This window comes from Simochromis diagramma, unplaced genomic scaffold (assembly GCF_900408965.1).
Source record: "Simochromis diagramma unplaced genomic scaffold, fSimDia1.1 OVJJ01000746.1, whole genome shotgun sequence".
NCBI lineage: Eukaryota > Metazoa > Chordata > Actinopteri > Cichliformes > Cichlidae > Simochromis > Simochromis diagramma.
In genome coordinates this window covers 2009627-2036241 of record NW_024386757.1, presented here as the reverse complement: position 1 = coordinate 2036241, position 26615 = coordinate 2009627, and the positions used below count along the sequence as shown (strand labels likewise).

Here is a 26615-nt window from a genome sequence, read left to right as displayed (position 1 = left end):
ATGTTGTCAAGTTCGTGTTGTCATGTCTGCATCTCATTATGTTTCCTGTTTTATTTTGAAGGGGTCCTGTGTTCCTATGTTCAATGTTTTTAGTTTTACTACATGGGGCGATCGTGGCTCAAGAGTTGGGAGTTTGCCTTGTAATGGGAAGGTTGCCGGTTTGAGCCCCGGCTCGGACAGTCTCGGTCGTTGTGTCCTTGGGCAAGACACTTCACCTGTTGCCTACTGGTGGTGGTCAGAAAGCCCGGTGGCGCCAGTGTCCGGCAGCCTTGCCTCTGTCAGTGTGCTCCAGGGTGGCTGTGGCTACAATGTAGCTTGCCATCACCAGTGTGTGAATGTGTGTGTGAATGGGTGGATGACTGGTTGTGTAAAGCGCTTTGGGGTCCTTAGGGACTAGAAAAGCGCTATACAAATACAGGCCATTTACTCTCTTGTTGTGACGTCGTTATGTTCGTGTGTGTCAGCTGTTTCCCCATGTGTTTCCGTTTCCCTCATTATCCTCCTGTGTGTATTTAGTCCGTGTGTCTTCAGTCATTCCTTGTCAGGTTGGCTGCTCATCCACGTCACGACTTCAGGTATCCATGTCAGTTCACCATGTTTAAGGTTTTTTCATGTTTAGTTTTAGTTCACCCAGTTTAAGTTATTGTTTAGTTTCACCTATGCCCTTTGTTTGTACCTTGTTTCCTAGCCTCAAACGGCTTGTTTTTTGTTAAATCCACGTCACGTTCAGTTTTTGGTTTGCGTTTGAGTCCTCTCTTGCAAACACATACAGTCTGCCTCAGCCAGACTGTGACAATTTAGCCATGGAGGCAAAGTCACCCTGTACAATGTGGACAACAAAACTTCTCAAAAATTCTCTTTCGCTGCTTGTGTCCCACATTCATTAGAAATGGTACATAATACAAATATTTTAATCTAAATTCTAATATTACTTTATTATGCTATTGATATAATGCAAGGTTCAGTTACCTGAAAAAAATGGTTAGCACAATTGTCCTTCAACAAGCTACTTCTTACTTTCTTATTTTTCCTCTTTATTTTATTCTTCTGTACTTTTTCACTTTTACTTGAGTAAAAAAGTTGCTTTTTGGAGTATTTCTCAACATGAGTATCTGTACTTCTAATTAAATCAATAAAAAAGTCTGTACTTTTGCCACCTCTGACTATAATACATGAGTAGAAAAAGAATGCACATTTAGAGGATGGAGTTTGATGGAGAGGGGTGGCATTAGACTAAGGGCCCATAGGATCATTGTTTCCAAGCTAGACCCAATGAGGCTTCCTAATGAGGGTTATATTACTCCTAGCACTGCAAGAAAGGGTGAGCTACTGACCCCTTGTTTCACAAAGGTGAATTAATATAGTAAATAATCTTGATATAGTATGGCAGCTGAGAAGTTTCCTTCTTAAAAGGAGGAGGAGTCTGTGACTACTTCCCTCTACCTCAGAGTAAGTGCACACAGCAAACAGCTATGATATATAGTCTACATGTCTCCTAATGACCTTGATGTGGTATATTGAATGTAAACTAGCTTCCTGAATGTGCTTGCACATAAAGTATGGCAGATAAAGCTAAAGAGGTCATCCTCAGTCTTATGACTAGATAAACAGGCAGCTCGTGTAGCTCAGGCTTGGGCAACAAAGATGTGGTGTAGTCGGGGTTACTTAAGACGTATTTAGAGCTATGTCCAGTGCGAGTGCAGAAAGTGATAAGCAATATAGGACAGTACCCATTCGTTTCCAAAAATGTCAGGTCAGTGTGCAAAATGGAAATAAAAACTGTAAATAGTGATTTGCAAATCACTCAAAGCCCAGATTTAATTGGAAAATAGTACAAAGAAAGTTCAATTACCACTGAAATTTCAGAGGCTGCCCAGGTCTAGCTGAAGATCCTCGGATTGTACGAGGAACAAAACTTAAGGCCACAGCCAGTTCTACATCCTACATTGGGCCTACTGATAATTGGACTGTAGTAGGTAAAAGGAAGCACAATGGGAGGTGATATTGTCACTATTAACATCAACTGTGAATCCAGCTTAAAAAAAACCTCCATGATGACCATGAATTCACCCCACTGACTCACCCACTCACTCAGCTGCACCCTAGTTATCTTAACATCTGCATCTTCATTGTGTCAGATTCTACAACCAACAAAGTATTGATGAAAATCTTTTCTGGCCTTTCTTCCTTTCTCCAGCTTGCCTGCTAGTTCACCTCTCAGAGTTAGTCTCCTTCTGGACATCCGTCTCCCCGTCCGCCCGCATTGCACCCAACCCGCACTTATCTCACCACAGCCACCAGCTCCTCACACCCCCGCCCGAGCCTTTAAACAAACTTGTGACAAGTAAGCTCTCCAATTCTCTTACCTCACATTACTTTTGTCCTCCTCTTGCCATGTCACTACACTAATCACTGCCCTCTTTTCTTCTCCAGATTTGCCTGATTTGGTTACACTTACCCAGATGACCTCTACAGGCATTGATACTTTACATCACACAACAATACTGCTCCAACTAAGACTAGTGCCACCTCTCCAAGAAATACACTATTTCTATATTAACTCTCTCTAATATAGGTTTTCTTAATAGTGTTCAGCATAGAACACACACATATACACATGTAAAATATACAGATAAACTCACTGCCAATAACAGGCCATTTGCTTGCCTGCCTCGATCATATTATAGACCAAATGATTCCATTTCAGATAATCCAGTAGAGATTAATACACTGCCTCCTGAGACAACTGATACCTTCACTGCAATCATTCCTACTGAAATGACCTCTCTGCACAATTTCAAAAACAAAGTCTTGGATTATTAGATTTACATCTCAGAAGATAACTCTTTATTGTCATTGCACAGTCATACACAGTACAATAGTACAATGAAACTGAAAAACTGTCTCACATCGGCACTACGTACAACACAACACAACAGAGTAACTTAAGTAATAAAAAGAAGAATAAGTGTATGTTTATTGCACATTGATATTATTGCATATTATTATTGCACCTTGTGCATGTGGAGTGCTGATCTATAATAAAGATTAATTTCAGGCTTCTTTAGTCACTGCAGCATGTCTACCAAAAAAATTTGAATATTATTGTTATTGATGTCAGTCCTGGAGGTAATGATCACTTTACTGTAATTGCAATTTATCATCCTCCTCCTGCAAATTGTGATGCACTGGAAACAAATGCTATATTAATTTCCTCATCTGTTAGTTTTGAGGTTGGTTGGTTGAGGCTAAATTAGATTTCTAAAAGCTCGGCCACACTGACAGATCTTAGAGCTTAACTTACATTAATTGATTTCTAGCCCTGTTAGACCACACAAACACATTGCTTTTAAATCCACCTTAACAGATCTCATTTTAAAACTAATAATTTACTACTACAGTCTTCCCTGTAGACATCAGTGACCATTGCCCAAAAGCATGTGTCAGAAATATTCACAACCTTCAGACTAACAACTACACATTTAGTGAAGAATAGAAATTTTTTAACTGTAGAAGTCCTCATCTAAAAGAAGTTGCAAACATTTACAATCCCGAGAAAGCTATTAAATTCATGATCTGTGTGTGAGTCTTGCCATATAACATTTTTATTTCTCAAAAAGTGTGCTTTTCTGCACAATTTTTGAGAATAAATCAGAACAAACTGTCACAGCAGGATTCACCAATGTGTTTGGCACAAGACACCAACACAGATGCAGAAAGGTATAGCTGGTTTCAACACAAAGCAAGCCTTTATTTGGGCTGAAGGTAGTTACATGAAACTATGAACAAACTATTAAAAACTATGAACAATATGACAAAACTATGAAAAAACTATGACTGCCTCTGAAAACTGTGACGAGTATAACAGGCGACCTGACAAGGAGTGAACAGAAACACACAGACTAAATACACACAAGGGGTGATTAGGGGAAGAGAAAACACACCAGGAAACAGCTGATACACATGAACCTAATGACGCTACTGGGAAGAGAAACTAAATACAATGACAACGGCACAATAGACTCCTCCAAAATAAAACAGGAAACATGAGACATAGAAATGACAACAGAAGCTTGACAATAGGGAACACACGGACCTGAAACGCATAACAAACTAGACAAGAAACAAAACACCAAAACATATGAGACAGATAATAATAATGATAAATCAAAACTCAACTAAACCCTAAATAAGAATAACAAAGGAACTTATCATCACAACCTTAACATAAGGGTCTCAAAATTACAAAATAAAGCACAAAATGCTGGATCAGAGACCCAGATACACCACCTCTTTTTTGGTGGTGTATCTGATATCCCCGTGTTGGACTTGTTTTTGCATAATATCATATCATAATAATGTTGGTCCAGGGGTCCGTTCTTCGTACCTCGCTTACTACATCCAAGATCAAATGACACATCCAAGATCAAATCATCGCGCCAACTTTGAGCTCGCTATTCCGGTTCTCCGAACACACCTGTTGTTGACGATTAGTACAGCTGGATGAAGTAATGTGAGATCACTGGGTGGCTTAAAAGGGGCTACGCATCGATAGTAGAAACATTGATCGGCAACCCTTTGATTGGTCGGCGAAAATGTCGAAGGCGCGCGCTCAGTATTTTTCAGCAGCAGAGCAAGAACTCTTGATTGAGGGATTTCAGGAGTCTCAGAGTTTAATTAAAACGCAAGGGAACACTGCAAAGGCTGCAAAAGCAAGGAGAGAGGGCTGGCAGAAAGTTGCTGACAAATTAAACTCGTAAGTAATTTATTATATTATATTATGTTACATTATATCATATTATATTATATTATATCATATTATATTATATTACATTATATCCTCTTTCACATTAGAGCCACAACAGGACCCACTAGAACATGGGAACAAGTAAAAGTGAAATATAAGAATATTCTACAGAATGGTAATATTTATCACTTATATTGCTTTTAGTCTCTTGAAAAGAGACCCTGAAATAATCTGTTTGTTTGTTTATAACAGCAACCAAGAAAAGGGCAGAGCAAAAAAAGACAGGTGGTGGTCCTGCACCCCCTCGTCACACCCCGGCAGAGGAGCTGGCCCTAGGGTTGAATGCCACCAGACCCATTGTTGAGGGCATCCCTGGGGGCAGCTCTTCCTTAGACCAGCAGCCAGGGTGCAGTAGCAGCAGCACCTTCATAACTGGTAAATGAGCTCATAATTCTATTTGTACAATGTAAAATATTTGGTTGTTGCCTTAATTAAAATGCTTTTTGTACTTTGACATTTATTGAAATTGTGGGTTTTTTTGTGTGTAGTTTTACATAACACTCCATCACTTTTACCTGTCCCCTTGCAACAGTGACTGAAGCATGCACAGTAAGTTGCACCATTTTGTTTCCATTGCACAGGACAGTGAAGCAACCCTGTCAGATGACTGTGGTTTGGAGGAAGTCCCTGCAAGTGCATGCATAATTTGCAAAGAGGCCGGCAGAGAGGCCTGATACAGAGGTGGGCAGTCTTGTAATTAATTTTACTTCCTATATGACATGTATTGACCGTTACATGTTGTCTCTACAATTGAAACAGGGTGACATTCGTTTGCTCTATAAGAGAAGTCTCCAGCAAAAAATGGAGTATACTGAGCTAAAGAAACAAAAGCTTCTAGGTGAAATCGAACTTCAAGCTCTAATGAAGCAAAAAGTTCAACTAGAAATCGAGTTGCTTCAAAAGGAACTTCAGAGTAAGTAAAAATACACTTTCATACAGAGCACTATTGATGACCTTGCGTGATACAGTATATATGATATTTTTCCTGGCAAATGATGACTGGCTTTTTTTTTTGATGAGACAGAAAAAGATGCTCAAATAAATTTCAATGAAAAACATGTTTTGTCATGTTTTTAATATTCGAAATTGTGTTGCACAATTCTGTCCCGTGCAGCTCTGCCACTAGGTTGGTCCAAGTGCACTGGCTGGAGGTCATCATCAGGCTGCACCTCCACCACAGAAGTCCTCTCCTTTCTGATGGTGGCAATGTTGTGCAGTACGGCACATGCAACAATAATGTCACATGCCCTGTCAGGTGCAACCCTCAGACTTTTCAGACACTGAAATCTTCCGTTTATTTGCCCAAAGGTCATTTCAATGCGTGCCCTTGTCCTGACTAGAGCTGCATTGTAGCGGGTTTGTGGCCCAGGGTTGGGGCCAGGGAACGGTGTCATGAAGTACTGCCTGCATGCATAACCCCTGTCTCCAAGGAGAATCCCATCGTAGGCCCCTGTGTAATGGAGAAATGCTGTTATGTTAGGCCCAAAATAAGTATGAAATATCAAAATAAGTCTCTTTTTCTTACCACGCTCAAATAATGTGCATAACCCTGACTCTCTGAAAATTCTTGAGTCATGCACTGATCCGGGCCATTTAGCTTCCACATTTGTGATATGGCACATAGAGTCACACACCATCTAAGAGATTTCATTATATGTGAACACACTCCTTTTCATTATATATTACCATCTAAAATATTAGTATTACTCACCTGCACATTTATACTGTGAACCCCCTTTCGATTGACAAAATCCCCTTCATTGGGGCCTGGGGGGGCCTTGATCGCAATGTGTGTGCAGTCTATGGTACCAATCACATTAGGGAAGCCTGCGGACAATCGAGCTATAGTTACAGACATAGGTCATGATTGCATCACATTCATTATCGAATTTAATGTACCTGCAATAGAAAAAAAAAGTCCTGTTTGACAACCTGTGGTCTTAAGTGGCTTGGAAAAACCACAAACACACCCAGGAAATGCTTGAGTGCCAGGTATACTTTGCGAATGGAACGGCAGACAGCACTTTTGCCAATGTTCTATGCGTCTCCAACAGCGTACAGAAACGTGCCACTCGCAAAGAAACGCAAGGCAATGCACACAGTTTGTGCAGTTGTTAATGCCCGACTACGGTGAGTGGAACTCTTAACATAGGGATCCAACAAGTTGGTTAAGTAAATAATACCCTCACGGGAAAATCGATATCTATGAGCACACTGTCGCGCTGAGCTAAAGGATCCTGTCTATCCCGCAATATACGCTGAATTCTGAAAACTCTCCTTATCAATCTTGCACCTTCCGCAATGGGTTGCTCGCGTACAAACGGACAGGACATGGCTGCGACAGACTTTCCAAATCCACCTTCGCTTTTATAGCCGTGGTCTCATCTTGATTACACGAAGTTATTTACTATTACTACTCTAAAATATGAATTACATCTGAAATAATCAAATACATGAAATAGAATGATTAATAGTACATTTCCCTTTTTTTAGGAAATGACCTGTATGTATCTGTATGAAATCAATAAAAGAATCAAATACTGCATTATCTTTAGTTACATTGATAATATTTATTTATGGAAAAACAGTGGAAAAATATCGCTGTTGCTTTCGTATAAATGAAGCGGACATACCTGAGTGGCCGCGATCTAATCCTGTTTACATAAAGTAAGCCTGCTCCCAAGCAGGTTTACGCTTACGGATCTGTTGCTATGACAGCAAGTCCCGGATGAGCTTCGGAGAACCGAACGATCCAAGATCACGCGAAATCGTCAACAATCAAATTCAGCTAACTTACTTAGCGAGGTACGAAGAACGGACCCCTGGATCATCATCGCAGTTGTTTATTTATCAAAAGAATCAGATTCAGTAGATACTGACATTTTATTAGAAATATTATTCTTATTTGGTTATGATGAGCAGTTCCTCAAATGATTTCATGATTACCTTTCTAATATTAATCATGAAATCCATAGTTTCCCAAGGTTTCAGAACATTTTTACAGGTGTTCCACAAGGATCCATACTTGGATATCTTTTATTCACTGTTAAAATATTATTATAATAATAATAATTATGGTGATTATGATTCTTATTATTAAACTGTGATCTTACATTCCTAAGGCAGCATTGCATTAAAAGTAGATGATTCTCTAATGGAAACACTGGTATTTAGAGGCAGCAACAATGCTGAAGAATATATACACATTTTGGATCAACATATGCTGCTTTCACGGAAAGAAAGCAAGTCAATACGAAACCGTGTTCAGCACATATAACAGTAGCATGCCTTTTTATTTTTTAAGTATGAATATAAAAAATAATTATCTTATACCAGTCCCTTTTATATAAGCTGTTTTTGTCATCTTTGCAGAATTGTTGTAATTCAGCCACGAACTGCGTTTATAAGGTCATCCCACATCATCTCAATCGGATTCAGGTCAGGACTTTCTCTAAGCCACCCCAAAGTCTTCATTTAGTTTTTCTTAGGGTATTCATAGGTAGTGTGTTTTAGATTATTGTCCTGCTGCAAAACCCAAGTGCGCTTCAGCTTGAGGTCACGAGCAGATGGCTGGACATTCTCACGAGCAGATGGCTGGACATTCTCCTTCGGGATGTTTTGGTAGAAAGCAAGATTCATGGTTCCATTTACCTCAGCAGTCTTCCAGGTCGTGAGTCACCAAAACAGCCCCAGACCATCACACTAACACCACCATATTTTACTGTTGGTACGAAGTTCCTTTTCTCAGATGTTGTGTTAATTTTACACCAGATGATGCTGGTGAGGCGCGAGATATGTGAAGACTTATCAAAGTGTCTGAAATGTAACATTCCAACTTCCCCCTTAGTGTGTTTGTTGGGCAGCTTAGATAATGTCACTTCAGAAAAGAATATAGCCCATATGGTTTTCACTGCCCTATGCATAGCCAAGAAAACAGTCCTCATGAACTGGAAAAATAAAAATAATCTTAATTCTAACCAATATAGAAATGATCTATTAGATTACATTAGTCTTGATACAGCCTCTGCCACCACATCAGATCAATTGCTCTGGGCTCCTTTGCTCAGCTCCATCACCTAGTGGGGGTGGGGGGGTCATAGTTTGGTCCCACCTTCACTGTTGTGATTGGTGTGGGGGTAGGGACAGGCTTAGGGCGTCGGGGGGTTCCCCGGAGGCATCTTCCTTGGGGGGCTCAACCCGGGGTAGCGGTCATGGCCAATTAGGGGCTCTGTTGGCTCTTAGGTGACGGTTTCCTCGTGGCTGCGTGCAGCGGGGCTAGGGGAGGGTCTGTGCTGACGGACGTGGGTTACTGACCTGGTAGCCTGGCTGCCCCTGGGTGGGTCCGGGATGGGCGTGAGGTTCTGGGGGCGCTCCGGCTCTGGGTTGGGGCCCTGGCCGGGCCTCGGGGGCTTGGGGCTTGGGTCCTGGTTGGTGTGTTGCCGGGGTTGTGGGCGGGTGGGTGTATGGGGGCCCAGCCCTGGCGCAGGGTGCCGCTGGTGCGTCAAGCCACCTGGGGGGCTCTTCACCTGGTGGGGGAGGTTGTCACATCTTGCAGGAGCTTTCCTCTCTTCAGGGACTCTCTCTGCAGGAGGGGGAGATATAGGAGAGGTGGAGGAAGATCTCAGCCTGGGCGTCTATTGTCTTATGTAGTCTGAAAGAAGAGTGGATGGTGGGGTGGGTGCAGTTTTCTCTGTGGTGGGGTTGGGTGGACTGTCCCGGGCTCTGTGGGGCCGGGCGGCGCTGCTGCACTGGGCCCCGGTCCGGGTGGGCCTGGGCCCCCTTTCCCTGGCGGGTCGCGGAGTATGGGGGTGCCTACTGGGGTCAGCGGGGGCGCTGGCCCCAGGGAGGGGTCACTTGCCCCTCCCTTCCTTCCTTCCTTCCTTCCCTCCCCATCTCCAGCTGCCTCCCTCTTCCCGCTCCACCACAACCACCCACACATGCAGGGCCTTGGAGTAGGGGTGTGTCACCAGGGTGCAGAGGAGGCTACCCCCCCATTCCCTTCTGGCTGCCTCTGCCTCAATTTTATCCCACAACTTAGACATTCACATTACTCACACTCTCATTACACATACATATAGGATCTTGGGGGTGGGCACGCTACACAGAATCCAAATTACCATCAGGGTGTACACCTCACCCCTGGCGTCGTTGCCCACCTTTCAATTTTAAATACACGTAGACATTGAGGGCTAGCAGGAGGGACTATGCGCTTACCTGCTGCTCTCTGGCAGGTAGCTCCATGCCCTCCTGGGTTTTAAATGCACCTTAGAGCACACATGCATCAACACTACAATGAGCGGGTGGAGGGAGGTTTGGAGTCTTCTCTCACCCCCGTTCTCTGCGGCCTGCTGGAGCGGGGGGCTAGGAGGAGGAGTTGGCCATCCGACTGGGGTCTGGAGTGTGGGGCCTCCCTGCTGCTGCGGAGTCGGGGCGGTCTGCTTCTCCCCACCGCAGGGAAAAGGGTAACACCACCTGGGTCTGGGTGCAGTTCCCCCCTCCAGGGGCAAGGGTACCTAGACCCGGTTCGTAGAGTACGCTTGGGGATAGTGATTGTGTGTACAGCGTCTCTTTATGTCTGTCTCCACGTTGGTTGAGTGTGGAGTAAGTGCATATGAGAGCATGAGGGTGGGAATGGATGTTTGTATCTGTGTGTGCCTGTATGTCTGTGTCTATATGTCAGGTTGGGTATCAGACGCCACCTCTCTGGGGACATCTCAGGCCCTCCAAGGTTTGGAGGCCTATCTCCCCCCACCACCACTTCCCCTGCCGGTGGCGGACTCCCTCAGACATCGGTGCGTTGGTGGTTCTTTGTGTCTGGGGATGGGCGTGCAGGTACACACCGGCTCACTCCTTGGTGGCCGCTTATCGGGGCCTGGAGCCTGGGGCTCGCTCGGGCCACTTCGGAGGTGGGGTGCCCCCGGCCTCTCGGCCTGGGGCTCGGTCACTCAGGCACAGCTGGCTGCCGGCGGAGCTCACGGGCGCGTCACTGCAACTCCCCCTGGCTTCTGCTCCGCGGCTGCTGAGTGAGCCCCTCATCTGGGACTCTCCTCAGCTCTTTCTGGGACAGTGGCGCGGCTGCCCCTCTGTTGGTCTTCCTTGGTCTCTTGTGTTCTGGGGGCCTCTGGATGTCTGGAGTTTTGATCTCCTCCATACCTGCTTCATACCCTGGAGTGGCACCCCCACACCCTCTAGCAGATCATTACATGCAGGAACCTTTTAAAAAAAACAAGCGCGCTCATGCTCACAGGTGTACACACGGGTGATCACACCCACAAACTACACCCTTTTTGGCTCCTGCCTCAAAGCACACTGTTCTGTCAATCTTACGTGCTGCACAATAGTGATTAATATTTAGTATTTACTGTCATATTCCCATATATCATTGTGATGTTGTTTATTCTATTACTCTTGTTTTCTTCTGCTTGTTTTCTTTTTTCTTTCTCAACAGGTGATCGATATATGCATTTTTTTTCTCTGCTCATTCTGTTGTTTTTTGTTTTTTGCCCTTCTCCCCCGTCCCTCTTCTCAGCTGTTTCTCTTTCCCTCTTTCTTTCTCCCCTTCTTTCCCCCAGTCAAGTCTGTCCTGTATTCAGCAAGTGAAAATAAAATAAACAATAAAAGGTGAATCAAATGGACCATTACGGCAAGGCTGGGATGGTCAATTTGGTAAAGTAAATCCGTTGGGCATCTTTCTTTGCCTTTAGACAATAATTCTGATGGCAAAAGAGCCAAACGGGACAGACAAAAAAAATAAATAAATAAATAAATTTTACACCAGATGCAAGGGGACACATGCCTTTCAAAAAGTTTAACTTTGGTCTCGTCAGTCCACAGAGTATTTTCCCAAAATTCTTGGGGATCATTAAGATGTTTTCTGGCAAATGTGGGATGAGCCGTTGTGTTCTTTTTGGTCAGCACCGATTTTCTTCTTGAATTCTAAAATGGATGCCATTTTTGCCCAGTCTCTTTCTTAGTGTTGAATCATGAACTCTGACCTTAACTTAGACATGGGAAGCCTGTGGTTCTTTAATGTTGGTATGGAGCCTGTTGTCACCTTCATGTGCTCCTGGAGTAATTTTGGTAGACCGGTCACTCCTGGGAAAGTTCATCACTGTTCCATGTTTTCTCCGTAGTGTCTCACCATGGTTCACTGGAGTCCCAAAGCCTTTGAAATGGCTTTGTAACCCTTTCAGACTGATAGACGTCAGGTCAGGAACGTTGTTTCTCAGCATTTTTTTTTAGATTGTGGCATACTTTTTGAGATCTTTTAGCCATCTTCACTTTGTCAGACACGTTCTATTTAAGTGAATTCTTGATTTATCTTAGTATTTCACATTCCTTTTTTTCCACTGTCATAATTTATAACAGCTATATTTACTGCATTCACTGATTAGCAAATTAACCCTTATATCAATATTCAAACATAATTGTTAACAAGATATGTTTGCTGACAATTGCTCATTCTGTTTCAGCCACTATTGCAGCTGTCAGCTGTGGTGCACATTTGCAAGGAAACTAAATTTATGGGACTAAGAAGCAGCAAGCATATAGATGCTTTCCAAAATGAGAGTCCTACTCTGCAGCATGTAAAAAAGTTTGTGGAACTTTAGATGATATCACCCAGCTATGATATATGAGAAACGTTAACTAAATTCATGATAAAATGATCATCATCAAGTTCTTTTCTGCTGATGTTTAGTGCGTTGACTAAGGTTAGCAAAAGCTTAATTTTTTTCATATTCTAAGACTGACTCAGTCAACCTTACTGCCTAAATATTATTATTATTATTAATAATAACAATAATAATAATAATTATTATTATTGTTAAATCTTTTTTTTTTAAAGTTTTATAACTATCTAAATCAAGTGACTATAAGATAAGAAATATCCTACATCGGCACGTAAAGTCTATAAAATCAGTCAAATGTGCAATAAAAGAGACCCCCTCAGAATCAGCTGTTTTTTCAGTAACATTTTATAATAATGACACACAATTAACCATTAGTAAGTTGTTAGTAAGTTATTATTGCTTAATTCATCATCAGAGTAGTACACCTTAGTATGTAATTTATGCGACTAGAAATGTTTATCCCTGATTCAGCTCATATATTATATAAGTATTTCACAGAGCTTCACAAACAACTCATATTAAACTGATTCCCATCATATTAAACTGATAATGCAAATGTCGGGTGAGTCCCCACGTCCTCAAGGCCTGTTCCACCCAGCTTTGTGGAGTCTTTCATAAACTGTTCAGGTTGAGTCTGAGTCTGCAGAGAAAGACAGAAAGAGTTGTTCCCGTCGTACCCAGACTATGCTTCCTCCACAGAAGACGGGTCATAGGAAGTTCTCGAAATATTCAAGTATTTCCTCATGAATTAATAAAGTAGTCTGATTCTGATATTCCTTCCACCGTCCAACAATGTTCTCAAAGTCAGCAGCGCTCCACCCCCACTATACACAGTGTAGGTAGAACACCACTTTCCCCTCCTGCATCACCTGATGGTTTGCCAGAAAATCTTTGAAAAGTCTTTTTCCATGGCCTCTCTGAACTCTTCGCACACCCAAGTTTTTGCTTTAGCCAGTGCCCAAGTCGTGTTCCGATTGGCCTGCCGGTACCTATAGGCTGCCCCTAAAGTTCCACAGGCTAACCAAGCCTGAGAAGACTCCTCCTTCAGCCTGATGGCTCCCTTCACCTCTGGTATCCATTTGGTTTGGGGGTTACCACCACGACAGGCACCAACCACCTTTTATTTATACAGTGCCACATTACAACAACAGTCGCCTCAAGGTGCTTTATATTGTAAGGTAGGCCCTACAATAATACATACAGAGAAAAAACCCACCAATCATATGACCCCCAATGAGCAAGAACTTTAGTGACAGTGGGAAGGAAAATCTCCCTTTTAACTGTAAGAAATCTCCGGCAAACCCAGGCTGAGGGAGGTGCAGCCATCTGCCGCAACCGGTGGGGAGGATAGAAAGAACACAGGACAAAATACATGCTGTGGAAAAGAGCCAGCGATTAATAACAAGTATGATTCAGTGCAGAGAGGTCTATTAACACATAGTGAGTGAGAAAGGTGACCGAAGAAGGAATACTCGATGCATCATGGGAATCCCCCAGTAGCCTACACCTACTGCAGCATAACTAAAGGAGGATTCAGGGTCACCTGATCCAGCCATAACTATATACTTTGGCAAAAAGGAAAGTTTTGAACTAGTGATATCAGCGTTAATCTTGTTAAAATGACATTAACACCATAACCGCATTAACACGGTAATTCTCCGTAAGCGAGTTAACGTGGTCAGCGTGGGTAGCTCATTAACACGTTAGCGCCGTGTTGCCCCTCGCATGGGGCGATCCGCGTTAACTCACTAATGGAGATTTGCCACATTAATGCAGTAATGCCGTTAATGTCAATTTAACGAGATTAACGCTGACAGCACTATTTTAAACCTAATCTTAAAAGTAGATATAGTGTCTGTCTCCTGAATCAAAACTGGAAGAAGGGTCCGCAGAAGAGGGGCCTGAAAACTGAAGGCTCTCCCTCCCGTTCTACTTTTAAATGCTCTAGGAACAACAAGTAAGCCGTGTGAGCAGTGTGAGAGCAAAGTGCTCCAATGGGGTGATATGGTACTATCAGGTCATTAAGATAAGATGGGGCCTGATTATTTACGACCTTGTACGTGAGGAGCAGGATTTTGAATTCAATTCTGGATTTAACAGGGGGCCAATGAAGGGAAGCCGATACAGGAGAAATATGCTCACTCTTTGTAGTCCCCGTCAGTACTCTTGCTGCAGCTTTTTGAATTAACTGAAGTCTTTTCAGGGAGTTTTTAGGACATCTTGATGATAATAATAAATTATAGTAGTCCAGCCTAGAAGTAATAAATGCATGAAGTTTTTCAGCATCACTCTGAGACAGGATTTTTCTAATTTTAGAGATATTGCACAAATGGAAGGAAGCAGTTCAACATATTTGTTTAATATGTGCATTGAAGGACATGTCTTGGTCAAAAAGGACTCCAAGGTTCCTCACAGTGTTACTGGAGGCCAAGGTAAGTTCTCCTGTCCTGTCTTTCTTATCTTTCTCCATCTATGAGTGAAGTGAGTTCTCTTTCTTTCCTTTCTCTATAAAATACAGCAGCTGGAACTTTACTAGTATCACACACTGCACACAAACAGTTGTGTATGTGTTTGCTGGCGTTTGTTGAGCTGAACGAAACATTGCATAATATCCGCCACACAAAAAATGTTACTCCCTTTATGCTCGCTCCTCATTTATGGCTATAGCTAGACGGCTGAAGCACCATAACCATAACTTTGGACATCTGCACTCATTTCTGTGTTGTGCCAAAACAAACAAAGAAACAACAGCAAAATAACACCCTGATTATTCCACACAGTTTTTCCAGTTTTTCTTCTCTTTTTCTGCAACATCCCCTGATGATTAATACTTGAATAAGACTGCCTTTCATGTGTTAAGGTTTAGGTTCCAATCGATTAGATTTTTGAAGGCCTACAGTAATGTGAAATAATAACTGTTTTCTGTTATCAAACTGTTCTCCCACTAGGAGCTCAGTCTGAGTGGAGTTTTTTTTCTCCTCCTCTTACCTCATGTTATGTATTTTCGTTGTTTTTTTCCTATCAGCCTACCTTTCTGACATGTTTCCCCAATGTGATGTTTGTGTAAAGTTGGTCAGAAGGTTCCTTTGTAAGTGCACATGCGCCATTAGCGTGCTGCCTGCTGTAACCCTAATTTCCTTCGGGATTAATAAAGTATTCTGATTCTGATGATAACTCCCCTCAAAAAGGATAAAACCAATCAGCAGGGAGTAAAAAGTTGTCAGAAAAGTAACTACTTATGTAAAATACAGAGAAATGAAAATTACAACTGTATTCTAGTACAGTAACAAAGAGTTTGTACTTCATTACTCCCCACTTCTGATTATTTACCATAAATATTTTTTTAAAACACTTTTGGTCGTCTGAGTTTTCTCTAATATTAAAAACACTAAGGTATGTGCATAAATATGCAGCTGATTACCATAAGGAAATGTGTAAGAATAGATTTTTAAAAAATAAATCAATTAAGTGCTACATTCCCTAAAAAGCCTCTGGTTGTATATGAACAAATAAAGACCTAAACTATTTGCATCTAATTTCCTTCGGGATTAATAAAGTATTCTGATTCTGATTCTGATTCTGATTATCAAGCAGAAGTCAGATTTCACATGGAAAGCTGAACTGGAATTGCAGTTAGATGAAAACAATTAAATCATGCCCCATATATGTAGCATTCATCACACACAAAGCGTAGGAGAAGATGGATTAAGTGTTCACAGGAGCAAAAGGAAACAGGCTTGATCTGTATGTCACACATTCAGAAGAGGTGAGGGATGGAAGCAATTAACACTGTGTCATTGGTAACATTATCATAAATATTGCAAGGTGAGGGGTAATTTGTATGATTGATAGGAGTCTCTGACCAAAGACTCCTCCAAATATTAGTTTTTATATGGTTTTCTCTCCTAAAGGCTGATGGTAGATAAACAACAAAACACTCCAAAAATATCTCAAATATCACTCAAGATTTCCTACCATTGTTAGAAACTTGACACTGGCATGAGATAACAAATGTTACTATAATATTTCACAATATTAACCAGAAGCCGGTACAGCTTTACCGCTTACCTAAAAATAACACTGCCTTTATAAGTATTCATGATGTAAGGTACTTATTGTGTAAGTGCCATGGAGTGCCTCAAGGTCAGTATTAGTTACTTGTAATAGAAGAAGTTTCTTCACCCCAACAGATGGCTGCCCCTTCCTGAGCCTGGTTTCCAAGTTTCTTCTTGTTGCACTGCCACCAAGTGCGTGGGGTTCTTGCAAAGAATGTTCTTTGATAGGAATCTAGCAAATGCTCACCAAATCACATATGGTAGCATTCAAAGGAACTTACTGATCCTAGTAGTGACTTATGAAATAAGTTAATTTTTGTTTGTTATTATGTTTTTGTTGCTGCAAGTGCTTTTTATGCAAATTTTGCAAAGCCATATGTGGAAGGAAACTGTGACCTAGGACAAGCTGATGGTATAAGATGTAAGTACAACTCCACCGGTTTCATATGCAAAAAAAATTATTGCGCTAGCTTACGTGGTTGCAGTGCTACTGGGATTTAAAAATAGTTACGCAAAACGGAGCGTGCCCACTCCGACCGGCTTTAAAGGGTTAATAATCTCTGTGTACATGCTGCAAAACTGTGATTCCATACGTGAAAATTAACAGGTCATTACGATTCATGCTGAAGCTGTAAACTATAAAATAAGCCTGTTTCATAGAAATATAATCTTGGTCTCTATCTGTAAATGGTATAATCATATTCAAATTTGCTCAATTGATTTCATCATTCAGTAGCACCTACATGTTCCACCTGTATTATTTGCCTAACACACACACACATAGGGGTTTTTCATAATTACCAAGTGGGAAGCATTGTGGCCTTTCTGTGTTACGTTTGCATGTTTTCTCTGTGTCTAAGTAGATTCTCTCTGGGTAGTGTCTCTCTCTTTGTTAGCCTTGCGACACACTAGCAATCTATCCAGGGTGTACCCCCATCTTTCGCCCGATGGCAGCCTGCTCCACCCACCCTGTTGCTGTGGATAAACTGAAGAAAATGGATGGATGGATTTCATTCTTCTGTAGCACCCACATCACTAGTGACTGTCTTTTTAAAAATTGTCTAGGGCTGAGAACAGATATGACCTTGCCTGGAAGAAGCTGTTCACCCATTGTCAGATTTTATATTCAAGGTCTCTCCAGTGGTAGAAACAGGATCAATTGTATTCATGTCATTTCTGCTGACACTGCTGTCTTATCGTGGGTCAGGTCACTCACTCACTCAACCTATCATCACACACTACCACAGCCTATGTGGAAGCATTGCGTACATCTTCATCCAGACAATTCTGCTCTTGCCACTTACTTGTTTAACATAACCACCATAATCTTCTGCTTTATATAAAGTATTTCAGCACATATTTCTTTTTTTCCTCTCTAACATGAAGAAGACTCTACTACACCCACACAATTCAAAGTCAATGCCATCTCCTCTTTTAAGTATGAGTTTACAGGGCACACTTTATTTATAGTATCTATTCACATATGTCCAAATTCCACAAAAAAATGGGCCCCAAAACAAGAGCGGCAATGATAATTTTGTTTGTGCCTTCTTAATAATCAAGTAATTATTACATTAGCCTTCAAGACTATAGGGCATATCTAAGAGGAAGAGGAAGATCTAATACATAAAATATGTGAGCTGACCCCTGAAAAAGAAGATGAGAAAAGAAGATGCCTCTCACAATCATAGTTTAATAGTAAGTCACTGACCAGAGCAGAGCAGCCAAGGCTCAAGAACAATTTTGCTGAGGGATGTGCCAGAAGACAGTAGTGGAGCATCTGTTTGGGATAAAGCCATTCTCTGCAATAGACAGGGGAAAATCTGCTAAAGGTTGTGTAATGATTCTAAGACACAAACTATTTCATGGCATGCATTTTTAATTTTTCTTTGCTATTTGGGCTGATTGGGACCTGATGAATGTAGAAACAACGAATTATCTTTTTACCTGATTTTGCTCTACAAGGTCCGGATATCCACATATGAGGACATTTATTTTAAATTTCGAAAGAACCGTGGCACTATAATGTCCTCGTAAGAGATATCAGGCCCTTATAGAGCAAAATTTTGTATTGTAGTCTAGACAACCAAAATGTGATGTCCACATATGTGGACGCCAGGTCGTAGGAGGTTAAGAAAGCCCAGTATTCATGTGTTTAAAGAAATATATTGAGCTATCATTAGGCTCTGCAATATGTTTTGTGGTCAGAAATTCACTGGGTCATCTGGCAGATAACGCCAGCCCTAACTAAAATTACCTTGTGTTGCCATCAAATCATATGCTCAACCAAGCAAAGAGCAGGCACTCAGTGGTTCAACTGGTACTGTAAGGGTGAGCCTCTGTTTTTTTGTGTCCCGTTTGGATCTTTAGCCATCAGAATTGTTGTGTTAAGGCCAAGAAAGATGCCAAGCGGATTTATTTTACCAAGTGGATCATCATGGCCTTGCCATATTGTTCCATTTGATTGACCTTTATTATAATTATGTATTTATTTTATTTTCGGTTGCTACAAACGGGACAGACATGACTGAGGGATAGGACAGGGAGAAAGAATAAAAGAAAGAGAGGGAGAGAAAGAAAAACAGAGGGGAGAAGAGACGGTGAGAAAGGGGGGAAGAAAGAGAGAAAAACAAACAAAACACCTGGATAACCTGTATGGAGAAAAAAAAAAAACAGAAGACAAAGCAAACAAAAAAAGAGCAACATAATAAATACAGCACCATCACAATAAACTAGCTAGCAGTAGATAACGGTATATACTAAATATTAAACGCTATTGTGCAGCACACAAGATAGACGGCGCACAATGTGCTTTGAGGCAGCAGCCAAGAAAGGTGTAGTCCGCGTCTGTGAACACCCGTGTGTACACCTGTGTGCACACCTGTGTGGATCAGCATGCTTGTATTCCAAAGGTTTCTCCATGTAACAATCTGCTAGGGAGTGTGGGGAGCCATAGCCCCGTCCCCCAGGGTATGAAGCAGGTATGGAGGAGATCCAGGCCCCAGACATCCAGAGGTCCCAGAGTATGAGGACCCGAGGAGGACCACCAAAAGGGGGGGAACCGTGCCACCCTCCTGGGAAGAGCTGAGTAGAGCCCCAAACGAGAGGTCACCCAGCAGCTACAGAGCAGAGGCCAGAGGGGGTTGCAGTGGCGTGCCCGCGGGCTCTGCTGGCAGCCAGCTGTGCCAGAGAGGACCGAGCTTCAGGCCCAGAGGCCAGAGGCCTGAGGGCACCCCACCCCCCGGAAGGGGCCCAGCCGGGCCACAGGCGCGAGCCGGTACATACATGAGCGCCCAGCCCCAGTCGACAAGAACCACCAACACACCAATGTCTGAGGGCATCAGCCACCGGCAGGGAGTGTGGTGAGGGGAGATAGGCCTCCGTACTTAGGAGGGCCTGAGATGTACTCAGAGAGGTTGAGTCTAAGACCCAACCTGACATATAGACACAGACGCACAGGTGCACGCGGACACAAACGTGCATTCCCACCCCCATATACACAACCAAATACTTGGCACTCACCCAACGTGTAGACAGACACAAATAGACACTGCACAGACAGTCACACTCCCCAAACATACTCTATATCCCAGGTCCAGGTACCCCGGCCCCCATAGGGGCAAGCTGCACCTAGACCCAGGAGATGTAACCCTTCTCTCTGGGGTGGAGGCAAGCGGACCACCTCCTTATCTGCAGTAGCAGGGAGGCCCCACATCCCAGACCCCAGTCTGACGGCCAGCACCTCCTTCCAGCCCCCCAGCCCTGACAGCTAACAGAACCGGGGTGAATGAAGACCCCAAACCTCCCTACGCCCGCTCATATGTAGTGTTGCTGTGTGCTGTTCTAAAGTGCATTTAAAACAGAGAGCAGCACGGCTCCTCCCGAAAACCCTTAGTGTCTATATGCATTTAAAATTGAGGGTAGGGCACCAGCGCCAGAGGTGGGTTGGAATACACCGACCATCCTCTGGATGCTGTAAAACGTGCCCACCCCCAAGGCCCTATATGTATGTGTTATGTAAGAGTGTGAGTAATGTGGATGTCTAGGTTGCAGAATAAAATTGAGGCACAGGCGACCAGAAGGGGACAGAGGGGGAGTGCCTCCCCTGCACCCTGGTGACATACCTGCACCCCAAGCCCTGCGTGTGTGGGTGGGTGTGGTAGAGCGGGAATAGGGAGACAGCTGAGGATGGGGAGGGAAGAAAGGGAGGGGCAAGCGGCCCCTGCCTGGGGCCAGCTCCCCCGCTGACCCCAGTAGGCACTCCCACACTCTGGAACCCACCAGGGCAAGGGGGCCCAGGCCCATCCGGACCAGGGCCCGCAGCAGCAGCAACGTCCAGCCCAGCCCCACAGAGTCCGGGGCAGCCCACCCGACTCCACCCCAGAGAAAACTGCACCCACCCCATCATCCAATCATCTCCCAAACTACACAAGACAATAGACACCCAGGTTGAGTTCATTCTCTACCTCTCCTATATCTCTCCCCCCACCTGCAGAGTGAGCTCCTGTAGAGAGGAGACCACCTCCCCACCAGTTAGAAAGCCCCCTAGTAGGGCCGATGCACCAGAGGTCCCCTGCATTGGGGCTGAGCCCCCCTGCACCCACCCGCCCACAGCTCCAGTGACACAACAGCCAGGACCCAAGCCCCCAAGGCCCAACCAGCACCCCAGACCGGGGGCGGAGCACCCCCAGACCCCCAACCCTCCACGCCCGTCCCGGGCCCACCCAGGGGCAGCCAGGCTACCAGGCCAGTAACCAACGTCCGCCAGCACAGACCCTCCCCCATCTCCGCTGTACGTAGCCACAAGGAAAACACCATCTAAGAGCCACCAGAGCCCCTAACCAGGTCATGGCCACATCCCTCAGGTTAGGCCCTCCAGGGAAAACGTCCCTAGGGACTCCCCAGAGGCCGTCCCTACCCCCATATCAACCACAATAGCGAAGGCAGAACCAAACCATGACCCCCCACCCCCACTAGGTGATGAAGCCGATCAAAGGAGCCCAAAGGGATTGATCAAATGTGATGGCAGAGGCTGTATCAAGACTAATGTGATCTATTAGATGGTTTTTATATTGGTTAGAATTAAGATTATTTTTATTTTTCCAGTTAATGAGGACCATTTTCTTGGCAATGCATAGGGCCGTAAAAACAACATGGGCTGTGTTTATTTCTGCAGTGACCTCTTTCAAGTTGCCCAGCAAGCATACTAAAGGGGACGCTGGAATGTTACATTTCAGACACTTTGATAAGCCTTCACATATCTCACGCCAAAACTTCTGAACTGGTGGACAGAACCAAATAGCGTGGATGTAATTGTCCGGTGTATTTGCTGTGCAGTGTGAGCAGTTGTTGGAAGGCGTATAGCCCATCTTGAACATCCTATGACCAGTATAGTGCACTCTATGTAATATTTTGTATTGTATTAATTGCAAACTGGGATTTCTGATCCATTGAAAGGTTTTTAAGCATATCTGAGACCAAAGGTTTTGGTCTAAGCTGATCGATAAATCTGCTTCCCATTTTGCAATTGGAAGGGATATTGATTCATCTATTTTAGAAAGTGTTCCTTCACTGTTTGCAATTTTTATTGAACCACTAGCAGCAGCAATTAGACAGAATTCAGTAATTAAGGGCATAAAATGCAAGAACGTGGAACATAAAATCAGCCTTTATGCGGATGATGTGTTACTTTTTCTCCAAAACTCACACACCAATATCTCTGGGATGATTGAATTGATAAACTCTTTTGCAAGAATATCAGATTACTCAATTAACTGGTCAAAATCTACAGTCCTTCTGATTAATTGCTCCTTCCATAATTCGTCTTCTACACCACTGCAATCAGGAAATATAAAATATTTAGGTATTAATGTTTCTCCCAAGCTTGCAGATCTAACTAAATTAAACCATATCCCACTTTTAAAGAAAGTAGAAGGCGATCTGGCTAGATGGAAATGTTTACCCATATCACTCATGGGAAGGGTTGCCACTATAAAAATGATGGTCTTACCAAAAATAAATTATTTATTCTCAATGATCCCAACTAAACCGCCACAAGATTGGTTCAGATCTCTATTTTCTCTCAGATCTATATTTGTCCAAATTCCTTTGGAAAAATAAACCCCCACGTATAAGCTTAAAAACACTACAAAAGACCAAGGATAAAGGAGGATTAGAACTACCTAACTTTCAGCACTACTTCTTAGCCAACAGGCTTCAATTTATCTCAGGATGGCTAAAACACACCCTCTTAGATGAGCCTTGGCTAGATGCAGAACAAGCACTTTGCAATAATCTAGAGATTTCAGACCTACCATTTATCAGCTCAAACATCCAACGACATGAATGCTTCAAAAGCGTCAGCATCAGCTCTTCTCTGACAGCATGGTGGGAGTTTCTAAAATTGACGGAGTCTTCATTAATCCCATGCAAACGTACACCTATATGATAAACTTTCCAGATTGGAGTGGTAAAGGAATCAAATATTTAGAACATATATTAGAAGGAACAGAATTTATTCCATTTGACAGACTAGTTACACAACATGGGATCAACAAGAAAAGATTTTTAGAATATCAACAAATTAAATCCATAGTAAAAAAGAAATTTAAACCAGGTCAAGTTTAACTGCAAACACCACCATTTAATTAGAAATCCCAGTCTTCAATTAATTCAATACAAAATACTACATAGAGTACACTATACAGGTCATCGGATGTTCAAGATGGGCTTTAGGTCTACCAACAACTGCTCACACTGCCAAACCAATTCACTGGACAATTATATCCATGCTCTTTGGTTCTGTCCACCAGTTCAGAAATTTTGGTGCGAGATATGTGAGGACCAGTGTTGGGTAAGTTACTTTAAATTAGTAACTTAGTTACATTACTAGTTACTTCTATCAAAAGTAACTCAGTTACTTCAAGTTACTCGTTACTTTCAGAGTAACTAGTTACTTTGGAAAGTAACTTTGGTTTTACTCAGAATTCTCTTGTTAATGTGTTGCTTCCGTAACTGGATACCCAGCAAGATTGCCAGTCTTCTAGCTTGCTTACTTGCCACAAGTGCACTGTGCCACCTATAGAAAGGAAAAAATAATGTGCACATTTCCACGAGAGAAATCCCACACCTGATTCTATCCAAGCCTGCTTTTTACATCCAACACAAAAACTGCAGTCGAGGTGCTTTCGATTGTACTCAGAACTCGGAAATTCTGCCTTCTGAATAGGAAGATGTAGGTAACACCAGACTGCAGATGAGCTGCATACAGAGCTGGACTGGGACCAAAAAATCGTCCCAGGCATTTTGACTAGAGACTGGCCCACCATTATAGGAAAAATCATAAAGCCTTTGAATGAAAATAAACGCTGTTGTGACAGTGATGTACACTGTTCTGATGGTATATATGTATCAATCTATCAATTGTTTGTTGTAAGACTCAGATAATTATTTTTTTAAAAGTGAGACATTTTAAATGAGAATAAGAAAGTATTTCCTTGTGCCCCCCTTTCCCTTTTAATGCCCTACATGGACCCCTGGCAAAACTTTGCTAGATCCGCCCCTGCACAGTTACCAGCTGTCAGCTACTTAGAAAAGGATCCTGGTGTTATTTGTCTCTCAGAAACAGTTCATAACTTCCCTTCAACTCATTCATGTGACCTAAAAGGTAAACCTGTTTCTCCATCACAGCTCTGATGATTCAGTCAGGACATCTCCTGGTTTCATCTTCATGTTTCCCTCTCACCAGATAACCAAACCGACATCATGACCAGCAGGTTTACAGCTGTGGCTCCAGCAAACATCAGCTGATAGTAGAAAGTAATATTAAATAAATTCTAACAACAGCTGATCAAGCTTAAAAGTGCTGCTGTTGTTTAGCGCAACATCCGCTGGTTTCCTCTTTCTGGCGCAAAGTGGGCGATAAATAAACGAGAGAGAAAAGCCAATCAGCTGATCATTGATCAGTTTCATGATTGAAGTAGAAACAGGAAAGGGAGGGTGAGAGAATGAGAGGAGAAGAGGCAGCTGACAGCGTAAAGATGCAGAAAAACTCCAGCTTTGTGTCTTTTTCCATTCTAGCTGAAATCCGGGACAAACTGTGTTCCTTTTCACCTCAATACGAAACGCGTAATATTTTCTCTGAATACGAGACGATTCAGTTTTTTACGGGACGGTTGGCAACTCTAATAATTAACCTTATGAACAAAATAAAGTTCAACATTAGTAACATAGCACCCACCCAGCTGTATAGAAACTCCGTCATGCTAGCTAGCACACAGTACGAAAAGTCAGCATAACGAAAATAAACTCCACCTAAACTTGGTTCATATCTGACCCAGATGGACTGCAGGTTATAACTTCTTACCTGAAGTTCAGTTCACCTGACACTCTCGGACCAGCGGCCGCTTCGTGTCTCTCCTCTTGCCTCCGTTTTCCTTCATCCACCTGCTCGCCTCCAACACTTGCTAATGTTATTGAATCTGTGGAAGCTCCGCGATAGCCACCACATGAAGTAACGAATAACGAGCCTATTTAAATCCCAGTAACGAGTAACGCGTTCCCAGTTTTGGCATAATAACTAGTTACCGTGCTCGTTACCACAATAATAACGTAGTTACTGTAACGCGTTACTTAATAACGCGTTAGTCCCAACACTGGTGAGGACTTATCGAAGTGTCGTAAATGTAACATTCCAACTTCCCCTTTAGTGTGTTTGTTGGGCAGATTAGATAATGTCACTACAGAAAATAATATAGCCCATATGGTTTTCACTGCCCTATGCATTGCCAAGAAAACAGTCCTCATGAACTGGAAAAATAATCTTAAAAATAATCTTAATTCTAACCAATATAGAAATGATCTATTAGATTACATTAGTCTTGATACAGCCTCTGCCACCACATCAGATCAATTGCTCTGGGCTCCTTTGATCAACTCCATCACCTAGTGGGGGTGGGGGGTCATAGTTTGGTCCCACCTTCGCTGTTGTGATTGGTGTGGGGGTAGGGACAGGCTTGGGGCTCAACCCGGGGTTGCGGTCATGGCCTATTAAGGGCTCTGTTGGCTCTTAGATGACGGTTTCCTCGTGGCTGCGTGCAGCGGGGCTAGGGGAGGGTCTGTGCTGACGGACGTGGGTTACTGACCTGGTAGCCTGGCTGCCCCTGGGTGGGTCCGGGATGGGCGTGGGGTTCTGGGGGCGCTCCGTCTCTGGGCTGGGGCCCTGGCTGGGCCTTGGGGGCTTTTGTCCTGGTTGGTGTGTTGCTGGGGTTGTGGGCGAGTGGGTGTATGGGGGCCCAGCCCTGGCGCAGGGTGCCGCCAGTGCATCGAGCCACCTGGGGGGCTCTTCAACTGGTGGGGGAGGCTGTTACATCTTGCAGGAGGTCTCCTCTCTTCAGGAACTCACTCTGCAGGAGGGGGAGATATAGGAGAGGTGGACACCCTTTTTGGCTCCTACCTCAAAGCACACTGTGCGCTGTTGATCTTACGTGCTGCACAATAATGCTTAATATTTAGTATTCACTGTTATATTTTCATAGATCATCGTGATGTTGTTTATTATACCGCTCTCTTTTTCTTCTGCTTGTTTTCTCTTTTTTCTTTCTAAACAGGTGATCCAGGTGATCGATATATGTAATGTTTGTCTGCTTATTTTAATAATAATAATAATAATAATAATAATAATAATAATAATAATGGATTGCATTTATATAGCACTTTTCGGGGCCCTCAAAGCGCTGTACAATTCCACTATTCATTCACTCTCACATTCACACACTGGTGATGGCAAGCTACAGTTGTAGCCACAGCTGCCCTGGGGCAGACTGACAGAAGCGAGGCTGCCATATCGTGCCATCGGCCCCTCTGGCCATCACCAGTAGGCGGTAGGTGAAGTGTCTTGCCCAAGGACACAACGACTGAGACTGTCCGAGCCGGGGCTCGAACCGGCAACCTTCCGGTTACAAGATGAACTGCCAACTCTTTGAGCCACGATCGCCCCATCAATCATTTTGTTGGTTTTTGTTTTTTGCCCTTTATCCCCGTCCCTCTTCTCCGCTGTTTTTCTTTCCCTCTTTCTTTCTCCCCTTTCTTTTCCCCAGTCAAGTCTGTCCCGTATTTAGCAAG

At 43.2% G+C, this 26615-nt stretch overlaps 1 protein-coding gene and 1 long non-coding RNA gene across 2 annotated transcripts; one reads left to right on the top strand and one right to left on the bottom strand.

The window, feature by feature from the left end:
* Positions 1 to 4960: 4960 nt before the first annotated feature.
* Positions 4961 to 5687, top strand: LOC120730947. The gene is made up of 3 exons (XR_005695246.1): positions 4961 to 5182; positions 5389 to 5488; positions 5567 to 5687. It is a non-coding gene; the product is annotated as an uncharacterized LOC120730947 (long non-coding RNA).
* Positions 5688 to 5788: 101 nt separating this feature from the next.
* On the bottom strand, positions 5789 to 6995 carry LOC120730940 (putative nuclease HARBI1). The gene is made up of 3 exons (XM_040027566.1): positions 6519 to 6995; positions 6333 to 6444; positions 5789 to 6257 (listed from the first exon to the last, which is right to left on the bottom strand). Exons 1-3 carry the CDS (start codon positions 6663 to 6665, stop codon positions 5881 to 5883), a joined length of 636 nt encoding a protein of 211 aa, XP_039883500.1. The 5' UTR covers positions 6666 to 6995; the 3' UTR covers positions 5789 to 5880.
* Positions 6996 to 26615: the final 19620 nt, after the last annotated feature.